Genomic DNA, 26,940 nt, shown 5'->3' on the forward strand with positions numbered 1-26,940 from the left:
GTCTCGGCGATCTTTGCCATCAATTCTGAACCGCACAAATCATCTCTGGCACCTTGAAAAGGATAGAACACATTCACTATAAGCTTTGGTGAGCAATCGGTTTGTCATTCCGTTTGTAATTTCCAGAATATAATTTTCCGACCCTATAAAGTATATATATTCTGGATCCTTATAGATAGCGGAGTCGATTAAGCCATGTTCGTCTCTCTGTCTGTCTGTTGAAATCAATTTTCCGAAGCCCCCAAACAACTTACATAAAAGATTCATACATCAATATCTTTGGAATTCATCCGTCTCGGTTGCAATTTAAAATCGAGAAAATCGGTCCACAATAGCTGAGATATAAAAAAAACGGGACAACCTCGATTTTTGTACCTATTTTTGACCTATATCTGGATTACTAAATCATTAATATAGGCAATATGGATATCTAATGGTAGATATTTCAAAGACCTTTGCAACGACATATTTTTCAACCCGATTTTTTTCACCAAACGTTTTTTTTCGCTAAATATTAAAAATACAAAAAAAATTTAAATTTAAAAAAATAATTTTTAAAAACAATTCGAAAAAAAAATTTTACAAAAAATTAAAAAAAACAAAAATTAATTTTGTTTACCTAAAAAGATTTAAAATTTTTATTTTGAAGTATAATTTGATACGAAAAGATACGCCGTCTATTGTAAATTAACTCAATTAAAGACTATTTAATTGAGAATAAACCATAAATTTTGCAGTATTGAATTGTTTTTAATATTAGTCAGTGGACGGCATAATGAGAGCATGTCTCATTTGTGTAGTTGCACTGTTGTAAAAGTTTGCTCTTAAGCTACAAACAATTTTTGGTGTTTCTCAAGTGCTCATGTTTTTGAGTTTTTTTTAAATTAATATCGGCCTCTATATTTACGAAAGCCGACCACTGCTACAAAAGTAATACCATAAATTATTTAAAATAGTTTTTTCATTATACATACTATAACAGCTATAAATGTTAAAAATATAGTTTACGATTATTACTATTACCACAATCTTAATTGTGTTGTTAAAATATGATAATTTTTTTTTCTTTTTTATATAAAATTTTTTTCATTTAAACAACCATTTAATATAGACAATCTTGTAATAATAGATACCGAGACAGACAAAGATTTATTTAAACAGAAAAAAATATATAGTATTGTAATGATTTATTATTATATTTTGACCATAGAAAATTATTTTAATTGATTGTTTTTTATTTCTTTTGTTCTTTGCAGGCATACAGAAAAAAAAACGTTAAATATAACTTTATGGTCCATAAAAAACTAAGGTATGTTAAGAAAGGTTGCGCATTTATATGAAAAAGAATATAAAATTTATAAGTATGTAGAAATATGTATTTATAAATGACTAAATTATTAAAAAGGTTTGAATTGTAATGTGTTTAAATTATTGTAAAATTTGTTCAGCTTTTATTTAAAATTTTACATAATAATAGTTTGTTAGACAATGGAAAATTAAGCAAATTAATCTCTAATAGTTTATTCTTTACAATATTAGCTTTTCTATAAGTGGTTATTATAAAATGATTGAGTTCTTATTTGATATTTATTATAACCGGTCTGGGTTTTAACCTATTGTTTCAATTATGAATTTGTTAAGTTTGGAATATATCTACTAAAAATAGTAATATTTACGCAGTTAATAGTGACATCTCAATTTTATTTTGTCTGCAACTAGGCTAGTTGTTTCGATATTCACCAAAATATAAATATATTGTTGGTTAAGCTGTTTTCGCTGTTAAGGCTCAATATATTTATGTTTTAACTTTAATTCCTGTTTACAAACATTTCCCTTACCCCCATATCCTTTCAAAAATATTATAAAGTTTATTAATTTTGGCGTGTCTGTGTTACATCCGTTGGTTTTCTTTTCATTGGAAATAATTTAATTATAAGGGCGGATAGATGGTTTGTCAACATTTGCAAACAGTAAACTATGAAAGTTAAAAGGAAATTTTTACAAAGAGAACATTTTTAACTATTTAAAAAACATTTTATTTACACAAATTGTTTGTTGATTTTAAAATAACATTTATTTCGTATATTGTTACGTTTTTACCTTTTAAAAATGGTGGTTTATTTCCTTTAAATAAACCGGATACTGTTGATTGGAAATAAAAGCAATTTCACAGTTTAAAATTTGTAACAACTCTTTATTTGTAACAATTTAAATAGTCGCTATTTTAATGTACATGAATACACTGGTAATGCAGTTGATGTTTACTCTAACAGCTAAACTAAACTGACTGCTACTTGCTGTACCTATTTATACACACAGTGCCATATTCGAGAAGCTTAATGAATTATCCAACGGACAAAACTAGAAGGTTCCACTTCTAGAGCTTTTGGCAGCCTAATGTTCATGTTAGCAGCTTTGATTTTTGAATTGATTTGCAGTTACCAATCTTTTTTCTTTTATTTTCTTGCAATTTGGAATCGATGAGAGTGTGTTGGTTTTTTTTACACAACTCATTGAATGATTCAATGATTATTCCCAATGAGTTATATTTACACTCATTCCGAGAGTTTTTGTTTAACAAAAAATATTTAATTTCAGATAATAAACTGACTGCATCTTGCTGTACCTATTTATACACACAGTGCGATATTCCAGTAGCTACATGAATTATCCAACGGACAAAACTAGAAGCTTCCATTTCTAGAGCTTTCGGCAGCCTTAATGCTCATGTTAGCAGCTTTGATATTTTAATTGATTTGATGTTATCAACATTGTATCAATTCTTAACTACTATTTATAGTATATGTAGGGTATTAAAATAATTAAATGGTCAAAGGTTTTGTCAGCCTATAAAACACATGTTCTTCTGTTTTTTATTTTCTCGCAATTTGGAATCAATGAAAGTGGGTTGGTTTCTTTTTTTAAACACAACTCATTGAATCATTCAATGATTATTCCCAATGAGTTATATTCACACTCATTGCGAATGTTTTTGTTTAACAAAAAGTATTTAATTTCAGTTAAAAACCTTTAACAGAATTCTCAATTTAATACAATGTTGTTGGTTGATGGTTTTAGTGAATGTGGGTTTTTTAAACATAATTTTTGTGATAGTGGCAGAAAACTCCTTAAAAAACAGAATACTCTGGCAAATAATGACAAAAAAAAAACACACACCCAGTTTTGTCATTTAATTTTTTTTTTCTTCTGTTGTTTCTGTTTTTGCCTCTTTTTTGTCTTAAATGTCTAATATTACACGGTGTCAACGCATGATTAATTGTTACAAAATCAAGTGACACTTTAACTACATTTAAAGCCATAAAAACATTTTTTGTTTTTGTTGTTCTGACTGTCTGTCTGCCTCTGCAAACAAAATACAGCATAAAATTTCATGCCATTCAAGTAACCATTTATTTTTGCCATCTATGGTTAAATAAATAAAGAAGGCAAAATATTTATTTCTATATAAATATATGAAAAAATAAAATTGTGTAGAAAAAATAATGAATTTTAATGAATGAGGCATAAATACAATCGTACATTTAATAAAATTAATCGTTTTTTTCGGAGCTGAGAGGTTGTTGCAATAAAGATAACATTAGCAGCCGTAATAAAATTCAATTCAAAATGGTTACAAAAAAAAATGAATTCTATTTGATTTTGCTAAATTATGCTTATTTATAAAACAAATGAAATATTTTTCAAGATTTAAATGTTAAATACATACGTATATTATTATTATTTTTTTTTATAGTTTTATTGAAAATGTGTTTATTAATTAAAAAATATATGTACAAGGACCTAGTTACATAAATGTATGTAATTAACTTTAAATAAAATATTGAAAATAATAATAATTGTAATATTGAGTTTTTGTGCAAAGTTTTCAATAAAAAAAATATTTGAAAGTTTTGTGATCATTTATTTAAAAATGTTTGAGAAACAAAATAGTCTTTTTGACAAAAAAAAATTTTGTTTCTGAAAAAAGCGAAAAATTTTTTTGGTGAAAAATTTTATTTAAAAACGAGTAAGAGTGCTATATTCGGCTGTGCCGAATCTTATATACTCTTCACCAAATTATACATCAAAATTATAAATATTTTTAGGTAAACAAAATTAAATTTTTTTCCAGTTGTTTTTTTCACTTTTTGGAAAAAAAATTGTTTCGATTGTTATTTTAAATTTTTTTTTTTTTAAATTTAAAATTTTTTTTCTTTAGATTTAAATTTTTTTTTTTTGTTTGTTCAATTTTTTTTTGGTGAAAAAAAAATTCGGTTAAAATTTTTTTTTCCGATTTTGACCCATTGTATGTCCAACTTACTATGGTCTTATATACGTCGTTGAAAATGTCTTTGAAATATCTATCATTAGATATCCATATTGTATATATTAATGTCTTAGTAATCCAGATATAGGTCAAAAATCGAGGTTGTCTTGATTTTTTCCTCATATCTCAGCCATTTGTGGACTGATTTTGCTGATTTTAAATAGCAAAGTTCTCGAAAGCATGTCTGACAGAATTATTTAAGATTTGGATCCCGAAGATATCTGGGGTCTTCAGAAAATTGATTTCAACAGACAGACAGACGGACATGGCTTAATCAACTCCGCTATCTATAAGGATCCAGAATATATATACTTTATAGGGTCGGAAATGAAAAATGTGGAAATTACAAACGGAATGACAAACTTATATATACCCTTCTCACGAACGTGAAGGTTATAATAAACTTGTTTAAAAACACTTTGTTTCAAAAAAGCTTATTTCTATGAAAAAACTTTTTTGAAAAAAATTATATTTCTTTGAAAAAGAAATGCTTACAAATAAAAGCTTATTTTTATTAAAAGAGTTTTTATCAAGAAAACATATTTCTATGAAAAAGCGATTTTTCGCTAATATAGAAATATTTTACTAAGAAAAAGCTTATTATAAAATAAAATTTTGATAAAAAACCTTATTTTTATGAAAAAGCTTTTTTGAAATAAATCATATTTCTATGAAAATGCGTTTTATTTCTATTAAACAGTTCTTGCAAAAAAAAAATATTTCTATGAAAAGGCGGTTCTTGTCAAAAAATATATTTCTAAGAAAAAGCTTTTTTGGCAAAAAAGCTTATTTCTAGAAAACAAAATGTTTTTTTCTTTTTTCAATAAAAATATTTTTTTTGGTAAAAAAGCTTTTTTCTATGAAAATAAATTTTTGGTAAAAAAGCTTTTTTCTATGAAAATAAATTTTTGGTAAAAAAAACTTTTTTCTATGAAAATAAATTTTTGGTAAAAAAGCTTTTTTCTATAAAAATAATTTTTGGTAAAAAGCTTTTTTCTATAAAAATATTTTTTTGGTAAAAAACTTTTTTTATGAAAAACTAATTTTGGTACAAAATGCTCTTTTTTATAAAAATAATTTTTAGTAAAAAAGCTATTCATATTGTTACGAAATTGTACTTGAATTCAAATATAACGATTTTAACGGCTGATTTAAAAGTAGCATAATGCTTTCAAATAACAGTGCTGTAAAACTGTAACATATCTGTGGGCATTATTAAATAAAAGCTTTCAGTTGATTTGATCGTAAGTTGGCAACGCTGTATTCGATTTCGAATATTCAGTTAAAGAACATTGTAGAAAGTACACCACAGATGGCGTATGTATTAGAAACCTCTAGACAGTTAAAGAGAAATCTAGAGTGCAGATGGCAGTGTTATAAATAGTAGCAGAGGTTACAGTCGTTAGTGAGTTTATCAGAGACGCTTTTCGAATAAACATCAACTAAGTGCCTTGAAGTGTGTTGTGTTTTTCAAGTAAATTCGTGTACATTATAAATTGTGTCTGTATTTCTGAGAATTTATAAATGTGTATAAAACATTGAGCGGCTATTTAATTCTGTTGTTGTTGTACATTTTAAAGAAATAAAGAGTTGTTACAATTTTCAAACTACTAAACGGCTTTTATTTGCAATCAAAAGTATCCGGTTTATTTAAAGGAAATAAACCAAACGTTTTGAAAAGGTTAAAACGTAACAATATGCTTTTTACTTTGAAATGGGTTATTTTCATAAAATGCTTTTATTTACTTCTATGAAAAAACTTATTTCTAGAAAATAAAATTTTGGTAAAAAAGCTTTTTTCTACGAAAATAAATTTTTGGTAGAAAGCTTTTCTCTATGAAAATAAATTTTTGGTAAAAAAGCTTTTTTCTAAGAAAATATTTTTTTTGTAAAAAAGCTTTTTTTATGAAATAAAATTTTTGGTACAAAAAGCTTTCTTCTATGAAAATAATTTTTGATAAAAAAGCTAATTTATATGAAATGCTTTTTTCATTGAAATGGGTTGTTTTAATAAAATGCTTTTATTTACTTTTATGAAAAAACTTATTTCTGTGAAAAAGTCTTTTTTTGTATAAAAAGATTATTTATCTGAAAAAGTTTAGCTCCATGTAAAGGTTTTTATAAAAAGCTTAGAAAAAGCTGTTAAAGCAAGATTTGCTCTGTAAAGACTTATTTCTGTGAAGAACTTCTGTTTAAAAAAGTATTTTCTATGAGAAGCTTATTTCTGTTGAAATTGATGATTAAAAAAAAAATTGTTTTAAAACAGCTTTTTCTATGTTTAGGTAAAAAACATTTTTTTTTTGGAAAAATTTCTGTGAAAAATCGTTTTCGTGTAAAATTGTTATACAATTTTCTGTGTAAAAAGGTATTTATTATAAAAAGCTTATTTCTATGAAAAAGTTTGTTTGTAAACTATTTTTTAAACAGCTCATATGAAATATAGTCTCACAAATATAGTGGCTCCCCATATTCGATCTATACCATCTCAATAACTCTTCATTACTGTTAAGAGACATAAAAGCAAACACAACAAAATAAAATCTTTGTTTTACTCTTTACGCAATCTGAATTAATAGGTCTCTTTATAGCTCTGCTAGCATTTATAGAAGAGCGTACATATGTGTGTTGTTGTTCGTACATATATTGATTTTTATCTTTCACTATTTAATTGTAAAACGATCTATAATTGTCTTGGCTTTGGACAGATAATGATCAATCATCATGTTGACTGTTCTTCAATATAATGAATGAGCCAACCTCAACTGACACAGCAGAAGCAGGGCTCATAAATATAAACATGTGCTCGTACTCCTAAATAAATACATATTTATAATGCAAGTACATATGAAACAGCATTTATGGCTTGAATTGTATTTTTTTTTGTTCATTCTTCAGCTTCAATTCTACGGAACAGTGAATAAATATAAAGAAATTGGCAAAAATGATTGTTTTTACATTAAAAAGCACTAACCAAGAAACGTTTTATTATTTTGTAGACAAAAAACATGTTTTTTTTTTGCTGCTGGTTTTGTAAAGTAAATCAATAAACGATTTGTCATTATCAAATTGGGTTTTTAATTACGCATGAGTTATTAAATGAATACATTTGTTTGGTATTTACATTTTCCTATAAATTATTTATGGTCGTAGACATTGGTAGTGGTTGGTGTAACCCAGTTATAGACAGTTATTAAGAGGAATTAATGGCATATTTGTTTTGAATTTTCATGATCAGTTCAAGAATAATGCATAAGTATTATAGAATTTGAATTTTTTATATAAATATTTATATTAAATTCAGTTAAATAATAAATTATTCGCTGACATAAAGGAGGAGCACCAGTTCCACCAACTACTTTAAACTAGTTCATATTATTATTAGTCATCCAAGTAGATATTTAGCTGACTCCCATTCTCAAAAATTAAAATCTTATAAAATGATCTCCAGCTGTTTTTTTTTCACAAACAATTCCTTTGTTTTCATTTTTTAAACAGCATTAAAGACTTCAGCAACCATTTACTCATACTTGTTAATATTCTCATCATAAACATAAAGTTTCTTCTTTTTTTTCCTTTTTTCTTGATTAAACTTTTGATTAATCCTGACAATCTTCGTTTCAATATGCAAAATAAAGTTTAAATAAAAAATATCCACAATAATAAAAATAAAAAAATAAGAAAATATAGCGTTTAAATGCCTTTAATAATAGGAAACCACCCAGGAATGTGATGTGGTAATTGTCAAGCGTTTATGTTGGCCCAGACATCTGATAAATCTTTGACAATTCATACTCTTTTAGAATTTAATAATGTCACGTAAACATACGATTATTTATCTGCTGGATGGCCGGCCACCCACAACGATTTTGCAAAAAGAGTTTCTTTTTTCTCAGCATTTCATATACAGTACAGTTTCCTTGTGCTTGTAAAGCGTGAAAAAAGGAAAATTCTTTGTAAAAAAATTATTACGAGTGAATGAAACTGAAGAAAAAAGTGTTAAATAGTTAATAAGGTGCAAAATGCTGGGGTTTTACAAAATAAACGATTTTTGGAAATAAAATAAAATTTTAAATGCGAGACTTTTTTCATTAGAAAATTTAAATTTGTTGACATCATCGATGTAGATACTTAAAATCAGATACCCACCAACTGTGTCACCTTGTATGGCTGACTTTGCGAACTCAAATGAGGTCGTGAATTGCTCAAGATAAAATTTCGTTAAGGTTTCCCAAAATCGGTAGATGTGCCATTATCATTTGGCTGAGAATAATTTGACAGTTGCTCTATGATAAAATGGTTTAAAAAATACGAATTGTTTTGCGATTGTCACATTGCCATAAGTGTTGTCAATTATTCGAGTTTTATTTTAATCGAATAAAAGTTTTATTCGAGTGATCGAACGAGAATTGTAGGCATTACTCTATGAAGATTGTTGTAAAACTCAACAAGAGTTTTCAAAAACATTGGGTGTTACTGAAGCAGCAATTTCACAACGCACAGAGGGATTTTGGTGTCAAAAAGTAAATTTTTCAAACACTTAATTTAAAAAATCAAATGATGCAGTTTTGTAGAGAAATGTTTAAAGATGAAATGTACACTTATAGTTTTAAGAAAAATTTTATTTTATTTTTAAAAAATTTAAGTAAAGTCCATGCAAGGGTGTTAACCAAAAAATTACTTATATTTTCATGCATTTGAGTGGATTATATATGAATATTTTTCCTAATAATACCATTTACCTTTAACATATTTGAAAAATATAACATTTCTCCATCAAAAAAAATAAACCCTTAAGACGATAGCCCAAATCTATAAGTCTCTAAAAATTATTTTATTTTTGATTTTCCATGGAGAAAAAAAAAATGTAGCCCCACTTTCCTCCAAACTGTTTTGTTAATAAAATGAAAGGTGGGAGTGTCTTGTTTTGATTAAAAAACAAAATAGTTTTCGGAAGTTTTCGCAACAGGATGAAAACTTAACATTTTTTAACGAATAATAAACGAAATAACAAATAAATTCTTATCTATGTATGGGTTTCGTGGGCGGTGGGCGTAACCGATTTTATTGAAACTCGGCATGCGTTCCTTTTTTGTTTCAGTAAATGTATGTACTAAATTTCTAGACTTTTGCTTGGATATAAACAATTTTATGCGAAAAAATCAATTTGGATTGTATGGGCAGTGGGCGTTGAGCGTTGGGCGTGGACGATTTTTATAAAATATAATTTTTTTCTTAATTTAGTGCCAAATTTCAATGCTCTACGACCAATCCTTATAATTTTTGCATATGACGGTATGGATTGCATGGGCGTTATGCGGTGGGCATGGCCGATTTCAATAAAACTTAGCATTAGTTCTTCTTTTGTTTCAGAAAATATATGTACAAAATTTCTAGACTTTTACTTGGATAGGAAACATTTTATGCGAAAAAATCTATTTGGATTGTATGGGCAGTGGGCGTTGGGCGTGGTCGATTTTGATAAAATTTTATTTTGTTTCTTAGTTTGGTCCATATAATTCTCGGTGCCAAATTTCAGCGCTCTACGACCACTCCTTATAATTTTTGCAAAAAAATGTATGAAGCCATCCCTCTGTGCAACGTTTGCGTGCAGCAGGATTCATCAAAAGCAGGAACATTGGATACCATACGAATTGAAGCTGAGATACCTCGAAAGACGTTTTTGTATGTCGGAAGTGCTGCTTGAACGCTATAAAATAAAATCATTTTTGCACTGAGTCATTACTTGTGATGAAAAATGGATTCATTACGATAACCCGAAAAGTAAGAGATCGTATGTGAAGCCCGGCCAATTAGCCGAATTGATACCAAAGCCAAATACCTATTGTGCTAAGGTATTTGGCATTATTTGGTGCGACCAAAAAGGTTGTATCTATTATGAGCTAATGAAATATGGCCAGACCAGGGAACCTGTACCGTATGCAACTGATAAGTTTGAAGCGAGCATTGGCCGAAAAAGTCCAGAATATGCGGCCATATATGAAACAAATGTTTCAAAATAAAAGCTAAAAATTAATAATTTTCCTCGATTATTCGAATAACTTTTGATCGAATGACAACCCCAGTGTCAACGTGTTTCGATGTATGTGCGAATTCAAGGCAGGTCCTGAGTTGCTCAAGGATGAATGAAATTAATTTGACAATAGTTCTTAAAAAAGGATGTTACTAAAAATTTCACAAAATCTGATCTGACATAGAATAACCCTGATAAATAAGGAAAATCAACCATGAAACAGCTAATATGTGACATGAGAATCCACATTTTCACAGGATGGCCCAAACAAGTAACTTTTTGAAGACTAAAATTATTTCATCTTCAGAAATATTACGATGCTTTGCTATGTGATTGAAAAATTTTTAATGATTTTTTTTTGGCGATTTACAGAATATTGGCGATTTTTTGACATGAGAATCCACATTTTCACAGGATGGCCCAAACAAGTAACTTTTTGAAGACTAAAATTATTTCATCTTCAGAAATATTACGATGCTTTGCTATGTGATTGAAAAATTTTTAATGATTTTTTTTTGGCGATTTACAGAATATTGGCGATTTTTTTTAACGCTTGCGTAGAAAGCGAATTTCAATATGAACTTTTAGATTCATTGATAAGAATAGTAAGTTATATGAATGTTATAAATAACTAATGCACTAGATTTAAACCGAAATAAATTGACTTTACAATAAAAAAACTAAAAAAAAATATTTTGGCGATATTTGGCGATTTTTCGTTTAGCTTTTGGCGATGGAGGTAAAAAAAATCTGACAACCCTGCATTAAACAACGGAAAATTGCATTATGAGGAAAAAATCACTAATTAATGTATGGAAATACCGAAATAATTTACAATTCTGCTTAGATCTGTTATACTTTCTGGATATCGTTAGTGAAAAATCTGTTAAATCGGTTCAAAAGCAAATAATCACATTTATAAGAAAATATCATTTAAACAACAATATTTTCAGTAAAAAGTTTTTTGAAAAAAACTCTATTTTGGTAAAACAACTTTATTTAAAACTGGTTCACTAAAAAAAGATTTTTTCAATAAAAATATGCTTTTCCAATAAAAAAGCTTTTCAATTATTTACTACAAATATTTTCATCTATTAAAGTTTTTTCGAAGCTTTAACAAAAGCGTTTTTGTACCGTTTTTCTAAATTTCTAGTTTTTTATATTCATCGTCAAAACTGTTTTGTTAAAGAAAATAAACTTTAAAAAAGTGTTTTTTAAAAAAAAAAAAATTTTACCAAAAAAGCTTTTTCTTCAAAAAAAAATTTTAATTAAAAAGTAATTTTTATATGAAAAAAAATTTACTCGAAAGTTTTTTTTTACAAAAAAAGCTTAAAAAAGGATTTACTTCTTTAAATTTTTGCAAAAACTTCATTACTTTAGAAAGAAAGCCTTTTCACATGTTTTTGCGTTCAAACTTTTTTACGAAAAAAGCTCTTTCCATAAAAAGTTTTTGCAATGGCTTTTTCAAGTCTGTTTTAACCATTTATACTAGTGTTAACTTCTATCTGAGAATAGAGTCTTTTCAATCCATGTTATTATATTGATTTTGTAATAATGTTGTCCTTGATATAAAACTAATACATACACGCAGAGAAAAAATATAATTGGGCATGGTTACTGTAACCATTTATATAGTGTTACAAGTTTTTTAACTATATTATAGTCACAGTAACCATTTACATGATTGTGGTAACCATAATATGGTTAACTTACGATTCACATGATTGTCCCAACCATATATATGGTTACAGTAAACATATATATGTTTGTGGCAACCATATTTATGATGAATAATTTTATCATAATATGTTGTTCTCAGATTATGATAAGCCTTAAGCCGAGAGCACCATAATATGATAAGTCCTTCATCATATATGTATATGGTTGTCACAAACATATATGTGTTTACTGTAACCATATATATGGTTGAGACAATCATGTGAATCGTAAGTTAACCATATTATGGTTACCACAATCATGTAAATGGTTACTGTGACTATAATATAGTTAAAAAACTTGTAACAATATTGAAATGGTTACAGTAACCATGCCCAACTATATTTTTTCTCTGCGTGTAATTTCTATAATATATTCTAATTTTCAAGCCTTCCCTAATGATCACATTCCAAAACATTTACAAGCTACTTTCAAATCATATAAATAAACCCTTAAAAATCCTGTTATTGTCACAAGAAGATTTTAATTTGTTAATATATTTGAAAGCTGCCGCTTAAACCTTTTTTTATTTTGTTAATCTCCGACATTTGCAGTCTCTATTAAGAAGACAGACAGAAAATTGTTAAATCATAACAATTTTGTTTAGGATACTTAAAATTCATGATGCATTGCTGGTGTAGTAGTAAAATGGTAGCACATTTACTTTAATATACAATTGATGTTTTGACAATTTATATTAATTATGGAATACACCAAAGAGCATTCAACAGAAGCAGCAACCAGCAACCAGCAGCAGCATCACTTGAAAATAAACAACAGAAAAAAAAACAGCAACAGCAAAACAACATTACCGCAAAAACATTTGTGGTAGTCTCTGGGAATATAAACAGTTTTTGTTTTTTGTCTCTATATAAATATATTTGTTTGTTTGTTTTGGTTACAAACAGAAACAACAAATAGCTGAAAATTCATTAGGTATCCAACACGCGCCACAACATACTGCCTGCCTGCCTCCAACGCGGCAGCAACACATTTTTTACCCTAGACACACAATGTACAACAAAAACAACAACAATATCACTCAGTCACTCATTCATGGCCAGACAGACTCTCCAAGTCAAACCGAAAAAACCCACAAATATTTACAGTGAGTTTATGGCTGCCAACGTACATACATCCAAAAGCTCCATTCATATCACTCGTATTTAGAGATCTATTCCCTGTACGGTTACTTTTCTGTTGTTGTTTTTGTCAGAAACAAACTTTCTATGATGGAGATGTATGAATGTATGTTGCCAGTATGAGGCAGCATAAGCAGCAGCTTCATTATCCATGTGGTACCATGTTTTTTTCCAGCTACTTTTTCGATTTTTTATTTAACAAAGACAGAGTTCAGCCACCACCAGAGCTTGCAGTTTATGCGCCTCACGTTTTCTCATTTACAAAATGACTAAATATCATTTACTCGTAATGTAAACTCGTATATTAAATATTCATCTTGTGCAAAAATATCTGGTTAAAATGAAAACACAAACAAACAAATATAAATATATCTAAAGGTAGGGTTAAAATATACTAGTCACTTACTTACTGACCGACTCACTCACTCACCCATTCACTTGCCTACCAAAATTCTCTCACTCACCACAGCAACACCCAAGTGCGGAAAAACAAGTGTAAAAGCTTTTATTTTATTTTATGTTTTCTTTGCTTTGCTTTTCATTTATTTTATTTTATTTTTTTCGGAGCTATAAAAATAATAAATTTTGCAAAAAAAAAAACAACATTGAATGAATAAATTAACAGGTAACTGATAAGGCAGGATAAAGTGGCCATAACAAAGTAATTTAATTAAAATTGTTTGATATCAGGAGAAAACGAAAATGTATTGGGTTTTCAGGGGAAAAATAGGGAGACAAGTGAAAAAGAAAAACCAAATTAAAAAATAAATAAACAAATATTAAAGTAATTTCCTGGAGCCATACTTTAACATTTTGGAAACAAAGAGTGTGACCTAAGAAAAGTTTCAGAAAAAACTCATAAAAAATTATTTTTTTTGATAAAAAAAATGGCTTAAATGATTTTGTCCCCTTGTCGATAATGACCGTAAGTCTTATCTAGCAAGCAAGTCTCACGATCTTATTCAAAAAACATATGTGTTATGTATTGTATTGGGTGTATGACTTAAAAATGTGTAATTTTTAAGATTTTTATTCAAAGTATTGACCATTGTCTTCCCATCTTTCTGTCAACATATGGATTCATTGGCAAAAGAACTGCACATCTATTGAGACCAAGAACGCATCAATCCAATTTCGGATACCCTGTTCTGAAGTGAAGCATATCCCAGAGAGAGCGTTCGGCATTGATCAAAACAAACCACTTCAACCAACCACTTCATTCTCAATACTTTTTAATAGCTTTTGCAACATGTGGCCGAGCGTTGTCATGATGGAATATTGCGGTTTGCTATCTAGCAGCATATTCTGGGCGCTTTTCGGCAAATTCTCGCTTCAAACGAATCAGTTGTGTTCGGTACAGCTTCCCTGTGATGGTCTGGCCAGATCTCAGCAGGTCATAATAGATACGACCCTTATGCTCCCACCAAATACATAGCATTACCTTAGCGTCCTGGATATTTGTGCTTGGTATCGATTCACCTGGTTGGCCAGGATTCACATACAAACTCTAACGTTTCGCGTTATCATAATGGATCAATTTTTCATCACAAATAAAGCAAACATTATTTTCTTTTATAACGTTCAAACTTCATTTTGGAGATGCATAATCATCTTCAATTCGTGTGGTACCCAATTTCCCAGCTTTTGGATGAATCCTGTTATTCGCAAATGTTTTGAAATTGCTGCTTGAGTAGCTCCCAATGTTTCGCAAGCTGTGAGTTTGACAACAATTTTCATGGAGCAATGCCTCCAATTCTAACTGTTTAAACTTTTTTGGCTGGCCTGGGCGATCTTTGTCTTCCTTGACACCACTAGGACTACCGCATAATAAACATATTTATGACTGCTCAAACAGTATTCCGGGGGGACATTTGTATGGGGGCTGTCGTGTGAAATCATGGACCGATATTGCCCATCTTCAGTACCAAACAAACCTTATTAACAGAGCGTATTTGTGGACAATTTCAGTCATCTAGCTTCTTTCATTGGACCCTATGGCGTTTTCAACAGACAGACAGACGGTCGGACATAGCTAGATCGTCTTAGAATCTTATGAGGACTTCAGATGTCTCAGTAAGAATGCACATTTTAATTTGAAAATAAAACATGTAAGAAAGTATGGTCGGTCAAGCCCGACCATATAATACCCTACACTAAGTAAAAGAGCAAAAACATTTTTCTTTTAAAATGTCAATAATTTATATTTTTGAGTGATTTTCGGAAGTGGGCCTGATATGGGGGCTATGACCAATTATGGACCGATCACCATGAAATTAGGTCGTGTGAATTATGTCTATGTGAAAGTTTACTATGTTGAATTTTGTGAGTATACCAACATTTTTAAGCGATTTATGTACGTTAAAGTGATTTTCGGAAGCGGGTCTATATGGGAGCTATGACTAATTATGGACCGATCGTAACAAAATTTGGTGACATGAATTTTTATATATAAAACTTATTTGGAGCGGAATTTGTGGAGATACATATATAAATTAAACATTTATGATCGATAAAGTCCAATTTCGAGAGGACATTTGTATGGGGGCTAGGTGAAATAATGGACCGATTTCAGCCAGTTTCAATAGGCTTGGTCCTTAGACCGAAAAAGTTATATGTACTAAATTTGATCGAAATATATTCAGAATTGCGACCTGTACTCTGCGCACAAGGTTTACATGGACAGCCAGCCAACCAACCAACGTTTAATCGACTCTGAATGTGATTCTAAGTCGATCAGTATACTTTAAGCAACTCACTGCAATTTCGGTCTAATTTTCTAGAAAGTTGTACCCAATCACACCACCTGACCAAAATCTTTCTTTATTTTTTTAAAACAAACACAAACTGCGAAGCGTTTTGCTTGTCAGCATGAGGATTTACTGAGCACCAGCTTCGACAATTTTGTGTATTCACGAAACCATTCTGATTGAAATGCGCTTCATCGGAGGTGAGGACTTTTTTTCGAAACATTGGCATTGACTGCACTTTGCTCCATTACTCATTGAACGAATTGTCGCCGCTTCCCATGGTCTGCTGGTTTGTGCTCCTGAGTATGTTGAATTTTTTACGCATGAATGTGGAGATATTTTTTTCAAAATTCGCTGCATAGTGGTTCGTGAAATTGTAAATTGTTGAGAATGATGCCGAATTGATGTTTTCGGATTTTCGGCGACACTCTTGTTTACAGCAGAAATATTTTAAAGAGACCGACCGGTACGTTGACTCACAGGAGTCTTACGATCCCAGTACCTTCAAATTGTTTGACCACTCTTCGAATGGAATGGTTGATACATTAAGTGTAATTTCTCGACTGAAAATTCTTCGAAGTTAGCGAGCGGTTTTAGCATAACTTGTTCTTTTGCAAAGCGCTCCAGTTTTAATAATCGGCATAAACATATGTGACAGATGCCAAATTACATATTTTTTTTTATGGTGGGTATAAAAAGCTGTCAATGTCAAACTAAAATATGATGCATGTACTTAGACCAGTTGTCGGCATACAAAAAAATGAGTAATAACAACATGTAATGAACTTTCAGTTTCTCTTGTAGTTTTTCTACCTATTTATTGTGATTTTTGCCTCTAAATTGATCATTTTTATGAATTTCATTGACACTCATGTTGTTTATAGGTTATGTTCGGCCTCTGGTGTCTATGAGTGCCGATCACTGACTGTTCTAAGTCATGTATCGAAGCCAATGTACTTTTTAGAGTTTTTTATTTTGACGAGCGATATTAATGAATAAATATTTACATAAAATTTCAATATTTATCTGGTCACCCCTTAACGCCTGTCATAATTTCAGTTATGTTTTTTGCATTTGTTGAGTTTAACATTTGCTAAACTTTTGCGGTTAAACTAATGTTTAAAACGTGCTTAAATTATTAACTCAATACAACAAACCAATATTAAATACATATTGAAACAAAATGTAGTGGCTTTTATTTTTTATTTTTTTTTTTGAGTTTAACACGAGTACATTTTGCAGCCGGTGGAAAAACTAGCATTAATCACAAATTTAAAATATTTTACATTTAGAGGTGGAAAATTTGCAAAGTAAACAAAAAATAAAAAGGTGAAAAATTAAAATAAATCGGGGGGAAACCAGCCAAAAAGAGTCAAAACGAATTAAAAGTAGGCTAAAAAAAAAAATATTATAAAAATAGAACATAATGTCAGTAAATTGATCTGGGGTCTTCAGATATTTTTTTAATGAGGCTTATTAAAACTTTCTATAACTAGTTTTTTGAGAGATTTTTTAATTTATTCAAATATCTTTTTCAATAAATGTAGGATTTTACTATTTTAAGACAGTTTTCTTAATCTCTAACCTTTAAAATCAAAATTAATCTTACTATTTTATATTTTCCTTGTAATTTCTATCTCTATGAATAGGATTTTGAAACAAACGCCAGGATCTTAAGTGTAGTTAAGGTAAAACGAAAAAAAATAAATAAATTTGATCTTTATAGGCATTTTGATATTTATGGTCTTGAAAATGACTGACTATAAAACAACCACACGCGACATTTAAGCCGGCCTAAGTAAATAAACTGGCCAGAATACTAACACAAACATGCAGCACACTTATAGGCAAAACAAATATCTATGGCTATTTGCAAATAAAAGTCTGCAAATACACTGACCAACCGCCAAAGAGAGAGAGAGTGAGAGAGTGTGTGTTTATTGTGGCATTGGCGGTGGTTGTGGCAGCGGCACCTGTGCGTGTGTGTGGTCTTTTCGTGGTCGTAGAACAAAAAAGAATGTATAAATATAAAACTGCCACAGGCTTCAAAATATACCAGCATACCAGACAATGAAAATTGCACAGAAACAGAACCATACATACTCTTAAACATTAAGAGTCATAGATTAAAAGGAGTGAATTGAAGGATTTTTTTCCAAAAAGAAACTAGGTGAAATAACATGATTAAATTAAAAAAAAATGGTGGAATTGTCGATGACAATCAGTCAGCAGTTCAAAATTACGATATTAAATGGTGACGTTTGAACTACAACCAGAGATAAAATATAGTTGTACATGGTCAGTATAATTATGTATATGATTGCGGTAACCATAATATGTTTAAGTTACCATTCACATCACTGTGGCAATCATACATATATATGATTGTAGTAAAAAATTCTATGTTTATTGCCATCATGTTCATGATGAATCATTATATCATAATACTTTGTTCTAACAGTACACAGTGGGGTAGATTCAAATTATTTTTTGGAAATAAACCTGGCATTTCTAAACGACTGATTCGATCTGGATAAAATTTGACGTAGGCGCAGCCAAGTTATTAAAATGGTCCCTACAATGCTCCAATTTAAAACTCCATCCTTCAAAAATATTGCACTTTTTCATATTTTAATGTGACTAGTCAGAACCACTGACTTGTTGAATAAAATGTTAAGAACATTTATAAACATTTTTATACCCTGCACCACCATAGTGGGGAGGGTATTATGCGTTTATGCAGATGTTTGTAACGCCCAAAAATATTAGTCTAACACCCACCGATCGACTTAGAATCACTTTCTGAGTCGATTAAACGATGTCCATCCGTCCGTCTGGTTGGCTGGCTGTCCATGTAAACCTTGTGCGCAGAGTATAGGTTGCAATTTTGATGATATTTCGATCAAATTTGGTACATATTATTTTTTCGGTCCAAGGACCAAGCCTATTGAAACTGGCTGAAATCGGTCCATTATTTCACCTAGCCCCCATACAAATGTCCGTCCGAAATTGGACTTTATCGGTCATAAATGTTTAATTTATATATGTATCTACACAAATTTCGCTCCAAATAAGTTTTATATACACAAAATTCATGTCACCAAATTTTGTTATGATCGGTCCATAATTAGTCAAAATCACTTTAACGTGCATAAATCGCTTAAAAATGTTGGTATACACACAAAATTCAACACAGTTAACTTTCATATAGACACAAATCACACGACCTAATTTCATGGTGATCGGTCCATAATTGGTCATAGCCCCCATATAAGGCCCACTTCCGAAAATCATTCAAAAATACAAATTATTGAAATTTTAAAAGAAAAAATGTTTTTACTCTTTTACTTAGTGTAGGGTATTATATGGTCGGGCTTGACCGACCATACTTTCTTACTTGTTTAGTATGAAAAAGTGCAATATTTTTGAAAGACGGAGTTTTAAAGCGGGATATTTTTTTTAATCTAATTTAGATATTGACTTGAAGTCCAAAAATTAACTTATCTATACAAAACAAATTAGTTCGGAATAAATGTGGATCAAATTGTTCCTTAAAATTGCAATCCTATTAAAATTTTGATACATATTTTAGTTTTAGAAACTCAATAAATATGTAATATGTAATAAAATCTCTATTTATTAACAAAACGCAATAAAATTTTCAACGTTTTTTAAATGTTGTCATTCTAAATCACAAAGTGTAAAAAACATAGTAGAAATGTCAAAGGGAATCCCGCAATTACTAAAAATTCGAGCGAAAACCCCAAAAATTTATTTCTGGGCTGGGAAAATGCTTTGGGATGAATAGGGAACACATCAAGGTTTCTAAAGCTGTTTTCCGTTTTTTTATCGCAGCTTTGGGATTTTAGAACATGTGACCCAAAATTTAAATTTTGATAAAAAATAGGTCAAATTCCGACATATTTGAAAAATAGGACATGTTTTTTAAGCGAAACGCAATCATGGTTTTTCAAGATATAGCCGAGGGAAACAAAAAATTCCACGTATTTAAAAATTTTACTTTGAGCCCCCATAGCGCCGCCCCTGAAGCATTTGTAGGGCCCATTGTAATAACTTAAACGCGAATACCGAGCCAGATTTATTTCCAAAAAAATTTGATTCTGCCCCACTGTGCACAGTTTCAAATCTACATTTTCAATTTTTTTTTAACTAAAACTTTCAGACTTCAGGTCAAAATTTTTCAATATTTGGAATTTCTAGCGGAGAGATAACGAATCTTTTTGGGCCGATTTTAATGAATGTTGCGAAAAATACAACATAAAGTCCAGCATTTACAAAATGGAAATTAACCTTTAATTGAACTTGGGATGAAAATTAGCCTCAACTGTTAAAATCACGAAAAACTCTCTTAAGGGTTATTTTCCATATTTGCACTGTTATTGTAAATTTTAGACCACAACTCAAAAATTTATAATATTTCGCTATCTTTCATTTAGAAATTCCAAATAATGTAAAATTTTACATTTGACCTTCACGATTTAAGGGTTAACGTTGTCCGATTTTGGTCAAACTTTCAGAGCGTATTTAGAATTATTATTCTGTATAGGTTTTACTTTCTGTATAGGTTTTACTTAAAATTCGTAACAGTAAGAAAATATGGCCAAAAAATTTGTTTTTCTCGAAAATCACAAAATTTAAATCGCAGTTACGGAAAAACTTTTCATAATTTTTACATAGTTTTATTCCTTATTATATTCTCAATATATTCCAATGTTATGATCAAAAAATTCTGAAATTTGTTTAACAAAATTTTTAAAAATATTAAAATTTTAAACTGCCGTTAAAAACATTTTATTTTTTTGGTCATACCTGAGACACAAACTCATATAATAAGTAAATATGGATATATTTTAAGTAAAAATTTGCTTTTATTTTAATATTTGTCAAAATATGTTAATTTTGTCTTACATTTCTTGATGTAGTGGCCTTTATGGCCTGAGGAATTTTTAACAACTTTAAAATTGTTTAACCAATTTTTTTAATTTATATCTCATTACAACGACAATTATGTACACTAGAGTCAATTTGTATGAAGCCAAAAAAATGCAACAAGCGGTTATCAAAATCGTAATCTACGATGAATTCTAAGAATGTTTGCCGAAGAAACCATCTAAAAAAAATATCGGCTGTCAACCTAGTCTAGGAGGGATTTACAAGCAAATGCTTACAATTTGTCTTGACTAAAAAATTTCACAAGTCTCGAATAATTTCCTTTAAACTACTGCATAAAGAAGAGTTGAACGTACGTACGTTAGTACATTAGTATAAACATTTGTGGGCATTGAAACAGTGAAACTAGTATTGTGTAAATACTATATCTACTACTATATAGTAGATATATGTATTCAAAACTCTCTAAAGACCATAAGGAAGGTATTTTATATTGACGCGGTCGTTTTATATTCATTTGTAGGCTTCACAGTTAGGTTTTTAGATTGTGGTGGTTGTCATTTGGCAAATTGAGTTTGTTAAATACAGCAACAACTACAACACTCTATGCCACAGCTATAACAATAAAACAGCAACAACAGAAACAGCAACAAAAGTTTTAACATGTGGCCATAATAGTAGAGTCCATGCTGATGATGATGATGCCAATGAATGAGAAGGGTCTGACTACAAACAGGAAGGTGTGTATGTGAAGTGACACAAACGAACGAACATTTAATCGTGGCCAACTTGCGTGTCAATGTATTTGTGATAATTTAGCCATAAACTAACAGTCTTAAACGTAATTGTGACAATTTTATGGGGGATTAAGCTTTAATTACAAACAATAGATTTTCCAAAAAGGGATTATATGACATAAATATGTATCTATCTAGATATTGTATATTGTTGATGCTGATGGCATTTATTATTTTAATCGATATGATGGTATCTAATAATAAATAAAATAATAAATAAATAAATATGAAAGTATTACACTCTTATAAGGCATAAAAGAAAGTTTAAACCTCAATTAACAAATGTTTATTGGTTCATAAAAAGATAAAAGCCAGCTATTTGAGAAATAAAGGGGTTTATAATTTAGCAAGGTAAATGCAGGGTGACCAAAGACAGGAATTTTTTTTTAAAATCCTATTTGACCTTCTTGGAACTGAATTATTTATTTCTACATGCAGAGAAAAAATATAGTTATGCATGGTTACTGTAACCATTTAAATAGTGTTACAAATTTGTTAACATTACTATAATCACAGTAACTATTTACATGATTGTGGTAACCATAATATGGATAATTTATGATTCACATGATTGTATCAACCATATATATGGTTACAGTAAACATGTATATGTTTGTGACAACCATATTTATGATGAATAATTTTGTTCTCAGATTATGATATCCATAATCCGAGAGCAACATATGGTAAGTCCTTCATCATATGAATGGTTGTCACAAAAATATACTTGTTTACTGTAACCATATATATGGTTACAAAACTTGTAACAATATTGAAATGGTTACAGTAACCATGCCCAACTATATTTTATCTCTGCTTGTAGAAAAAATTGGAAAATATCATAGACTTAACTATTTCCAAAATTAGTGCTCAAAAAATCCTTAGCTGAAGCATCCAGGTGAGCTTTCTAGGCAAAAAACAAAGTTGAATACAGATTCGAAACTGTTAAAAGTTTACGGTAGCTGTATTTTGACTTAATTGAAAATTCTAATTTTATTTACCCTTCACCTTCGTGAGATGGGTATATATAAGTATAATTATATAATTTTCCGACCCTATAAAGCATATATATTCTGGATCCTTATAGATAGCTGAGTCGATTAAGCCATGTCCGTCTGTCTGTATATGTGTCTGTCTGCTGAAATCAATTTTCTGAAGACCCCAGATATGTTCGGGATCCAAATCTTCAATAATTCTGTCAGACATGTTTTCGAGAAGTTTCCTATTTAAAATCAGCAAAATCGGTAAATGGGTGAGATATGAGGAAAAAACCAGGGCAACCTCGATTTTTGACCTATTTTTGATCTATATCTGGATTACTAAGTCATTAATATAGACAATATGGATATTTAATGATAGATATTTCAAATACCTTTGCAACTACCTATATAAGACCATAGTAAGTTGGACCTATAATGGGTTAAAATCGGAAAAAAATATTTTTAAATCCGAATTTTTTTATTTTTCACCAAAAAAAAATTTAAAAACCAACATTTTTTTTAAATAAAAAAAAAAATTTTAAATTTCAAAAATAAAAAAAAAAATTAAATAACAATTCGAAAAAATTTTTTTCCAAAAAATGAAAAAAACAACTTTGTCAAAAAAAAAATTTTGTTTACTTAAAAATATTTTAAATTTGTATTTTGCAGTATAATTTGGTGAAGGATATATAAGATTCAGCACAGCCGAATTAGCTCTCTTACTTGTTTTTTTTTCGAAATTATTTTTTAATTATCCCAATTTTTTTTTTTAATTTATTAGTGAAAATAAAATTGGGGTTAAAAAATATTTTTCCCGATTTTGACCCATCCAACTTGCTATACGCACTTTGAAATATCTATCATTAGATATCCATATTGTCTATATTAATGACTTAGATATAGATAAAAAATACGCCAAAAATAGAGGTTGTATAGAGTTTTTCTTATATCTCAGCCCTTCCAACTCATGGTGAAGGGTATAAAAATAAGCAGGGTGCCCCGATAGTGTAGACGGTAGTGTCTGAGGGTTGCGGGTTCGATTCCCACCAGAGACTCTGGGTGTATCTGCAGACAAGCAAAAAGCTTCGCAGTTTGTGTTTGTTTAAAAAAAAAATGATATAGCAATTCTGTTTTGTTGAAGTCCATATAATATTGCGTGATCACTTAGTTCTAGTGAAATAACGATATTCTAGGTGATTTTTGCTGGCAAAATAGGCGATTTTGAAAATCTTTTGGTGGGAAAATATCGTTTGGGAACAGGGGATTTTTTTATGGAAGAACACAAAAGACATGCTTTTCTCCAAAGTTGGCGATTTTTTAAAAACTTTGGGACGAAATATCATTTAGGGACAATTGATTTTCTTGTGTATATCTATAAGACTTAGAAAATACAGTTTTTTTTCTATAGATTGTTAGTATTTTATTGAATCATATAGTACAAGAATTTCCATTCCATTCGAATATTTTTCTTCAATACCTGTTACTTAAATAACCTAATAAAAAGTGCTTAATCGTACGATCTAGGGGGCCAATGATCACCAAAACGACATAGTGGATGACCAGGAAATATCTCATGCAGTAATGTATTTGTGTCATGGGCTGTCAGCAGCTTTTAAGTAAAATCACTTTGTTGCTATGTTGGAATATCGAGCACCAGTAACAGTTGCTGCTTGCCCAGCCTCATTTTTAAAGAAGTGTGGTCCACCCCAAAATTCGCCTCAACGGTGACACATTGTAGATGCATTTATTTGTGGGTGGCTTCTCTGAAACCCAAATGCGTTAATTTTGACGATTAATAAAGCCATTAACGAGAAAATGTCCTGAAAAATCCATTATGAAGATTTGGCTCGAACTGGGTGCGCCAAATTTTCATAATTTTTTTAATTTTTACTCACCATAAACTGTTAACTGAGAAATTGTTGTCATGAATTCTTAAATCCAGACTAAAACACTTTGTTTTTGTTTAACTAAAATTATAATTTTGTGGAGTTTAGTATCACTTTAGCCCTAACCACTCCCTTGTATAGGAAACCACACAAAATCAATCTTTTTATACATATTTAAAAAATTTGTGAAAAGTGATAAGAAGTTTCATAAGTTTTGACAGATTTTTGGTAATTATTCAAAAATATTTTTTGATGTCAGGTTTTCCACTCATAGTTCCGTCGTCTAATGTGCTGTTTATTCCAAAACCGAAGATAAACCACTTTGAGATAACATGTAACAAAATATAGAAATAAATATGTTATTGATAGAAAATTATAATTTAGACTACAAAAAAAATTATGTTGCTAGTGCAAAATACGTAGACATACCGTATGTGTGGAAAACAACACATCGTAAGTTGAGGGTGAGATGAAAATTAAAATTTCACATTCTATTATATCAAATTCTTTCATTTAAAATCTGCATAAAAATACATAGTTTCTTAAAAAAACTTTAAGCCAAATACGTAGTCATACCGTATGTGTGGAAAACAACACAACGTAAGTTTTGTTGAGTGTAAAATGAAATAAATAAAATAATAAATATATATACATATTTTTATGAAAAAACTTTATGCTAAATCAGATGACATACTGTATGTGTGGAAAACAACACATCCTAAGTTCTATAGAGGGTGAGATGAAAGTTAAAATTTCACTTTCTATTATTATTATATTAAATTTTTTCCTTTAAAATCAGGTGATAATACCTAGTTTTATTAAAAAAACTTTAAGCTAATATGTAGTGAAAATATAAATACAATTTCTAATAAAAATTAACCGATTTTACCTAAAACCATTAAATTCAATAAATTTCAATTAAATTTAATTTCCAACAATACTGTTAACATCCTTTTAACCACCAAACTCTTTTATCTTTACTTTTATTTTAGTTACTACAACACTTCAATGCCATAATCCTTTTGGCCATATACGAAATTGACAAAAAGGCTTCAACAGCTAACACAAAAAAAGAAAAAAAAAGAAACGGAAGGAACTGGACAAAGGCAGCAGCAACTAAAAAAATAAAAATAAACAAAAATGCCCTCAACATTTAAAGCAATTGATGCTTTACCATCAGCAACATCATCGGCAGCAGCAGCACTCGCCTCATTGTCAACAACATATCGTTACAATAATAGCATATTGTTGCCCTCCTTAGAGGAAAGATTACAAACACCACCCTCGGCAACAACATTCTCAATATCATCGTCAGCAGCAGCGGCAGCCGAATCATCATCAGTAGCATTCGATACAAGTGAAATCAATAGCTCAACTGGTTTAACCTCTATATCCCATGTAGCATCCGTGGTAGTTTCGAATTTCCTGCCTTTATCAGCGACATCCTTATCCTCTAGTGATGACGACTCAACGTCTGCAGATGACACAAAAATTTCTTCCTCTACCTCTTCAGCGACCACAGCACAAGCAGCAGCAGCATCATCAGCCTCATCATCCGCAGCATCAGTATCATCATCATTGCCATTATCGTCAACAACGACTACAACATTTTATCCCTCATATAGTCCGCCAGTTGTTGAAAGTTTAGTTGCCAGCTCGGCTGAGGAGTTTAGCAATAATTTTCGGGATCTATCATTTGATATTTTCGATGACAATGACAACGATTTGTTTGGTTCACCATTGGCATTCGATGCCAGTGAAAATGGTCTATGGAATGGACGCTTTGTACCCCCACCACCACGACCGCCCTTCTTCGGTGATGAACCGGTATTGAGTGATGGTTTGACAACATGTGATTTGTGCTCCTGGGCAATGCCAACAAAAAGTACATTTATATTTGAAGGCACAATGGGTAAGTAACGTAATCGTTGATGGTATGATTCTTTAACTTGTAGTACTATTTTTTTTTTGTATATGTTGCTCTACGTGTTGTTGTACTACTTCCACATTTATTTTTATATTTTTTTTTATTTAGTTTGTCCATTTTTATTTCTGAGGCATTGGCTGGCTGCATGAATGAGTGAATGAATGACAATGTAGTATGACTACTTGAATATTGTATGAATACAGGGACTCAGTCACTTCACTCACACAGCAACTTAGTTTAAAAGTTGTATTGTAGTATGTTGGAATTTTCAATAAGTTTGTGTGTGTGGCATGCAATAAAATAACATAAAAAAAGTTGCACAAAATATATAAAACGACAAGTTTCAAACGTAAAATTAAATTTATTTGCCAATAAAATCAAATAGTATTGTAGATGAGTTGCTAAGGGAGTGTGATAGATGGCAATACAAAAAAATGCATTTCTAACTAGAGATGAGTGAATGAGTGGTTTCCAAT

General features: G+C 29.9%; 1 protein-coding gene across 1 annotated transcript in view; it reads left to right on the forward strand.

Annotated features, from left to right (window-relative positions):
- The first annotated feature begins 1,258 nt into the window (after window positions 1-1,258).
- LOC135954938 (putative uncharacterized protein DDB_G0268364) overlaps window positions 1,259-26,940 on the forward strand; it is a 33,184-nt gene continuing 7,502 nt past the window's right edge. The window contains exons 1-2 of the mRNA XM_065505188.1: window positions 1,259-1,309; window positions 25,530-26,449. Coding sequence (XP_065361260.1) covers window positions 25,678-26,449 — 772 coding nt within the window. The 5' untranslated portion in view covers window positions 1,259-1,309; window positions 25,530-25,677. The remainder of the gene's footprint in view (window positions 1,310-25,529; window positions 26,450-26,940) is intronic.

The sequence above is a fragment of the Calliphora vicina genome, chromosome 3 (genome assembly GCF_958450345.1).
Source record: "Calliphora vicina chromosome 3, idCalVici1.1, whole genome shotgun sequence".
Classification (NCBI taxonomy): Eukaryota; Metazoa; Arthropoda; class Insecta; order Diptera; family Calliphoridae; genus Calliphora; species Calliphora vicina.